This window comes from Helobdella robusta (genome assembly GCF_000326865.2).
Source record: "Helobdella robusta unplaced genomic scaffold HELROscaffold_19, whole genome shotgun sequence".
Classification (NCBI taxonomy): domain Eukaryota; kingdom Metazoa; phylum Annelida; class Clitellata; order Rhynchobdellida; family Glossiphoniidae; genus Helobdella; species Helobdella robusta.
Window position 1 is genome coordinate 2,411,487 of NW_008704034.1, and position 487 is coordinate 2,411,973.

At 44.0% G+C, this 487-nt stretch overlaps 1 protein-coding gene across 1 annotated transcript in view; it reads right to left on the bottom strand.

Annotated features, from left to right (window-relative positions):
- Positions 1–247, bottom strand: part of HELRODRAFT_191270 (hypothetical protein) — a gene marked incomplete at its 5' end in the record, with an annotated part of 20,464 nt that extends 20,217 nt beyond the window's left edge. Inside the window, one exon of the mRNA XM_009016826.1 lies at positions 118–247. Coding sequence (XP_009015074.1) covers positions 118–247 — 130 coding nt within the window. The remainder of the gene's footprint in view (positions 1–117) is intronic.
- Between the last annotated feature and the right edge of the window lie 240 nt (positions 248–487).

Here is a 487-nt window from a genome sequence, read left to right on the forward strand (position 1 = left end):
CTNTAAGTTGTTGCTGTTGTTGCTGGTAGTGTTGAGGAAGCATGGTGCTGTTTTTGTTGTAATCTTCCCTATTTATGTCCATGGATGATGAAGAGGGTCTTTCTAGGCCTCTGTCACGTGATGAGTAGCCCCCTCCTCCATCTCTCAACCCGTGGCCCGATGACGTCATCTTCCGCAAGTGCTTCTCGTACTGTTCGGCGAACTCGTTGTTGGCGTTGATGACGTTGGGACCGAGCCACTGGTGCATGGAGGGTTGAAGATCCTGAGGCTGAGGAGAGAGTAACAGGAGAGACGATGATGAAGAGGAAGAGGAGTTATTTTTTCGGTCGTCGTTCGCTGATGAGTTATCCGGCTGTTTGGTGGAGGGATAAAATGACGTTAAAAAAATATCGAAGGAGAAAAATTCAAATAAACTTTTTGTAATCAAATTTGCTAGATAAGAAACGTATTTCTCAATGTTTGAAGAAAAATAATTGAGCATGTTCAA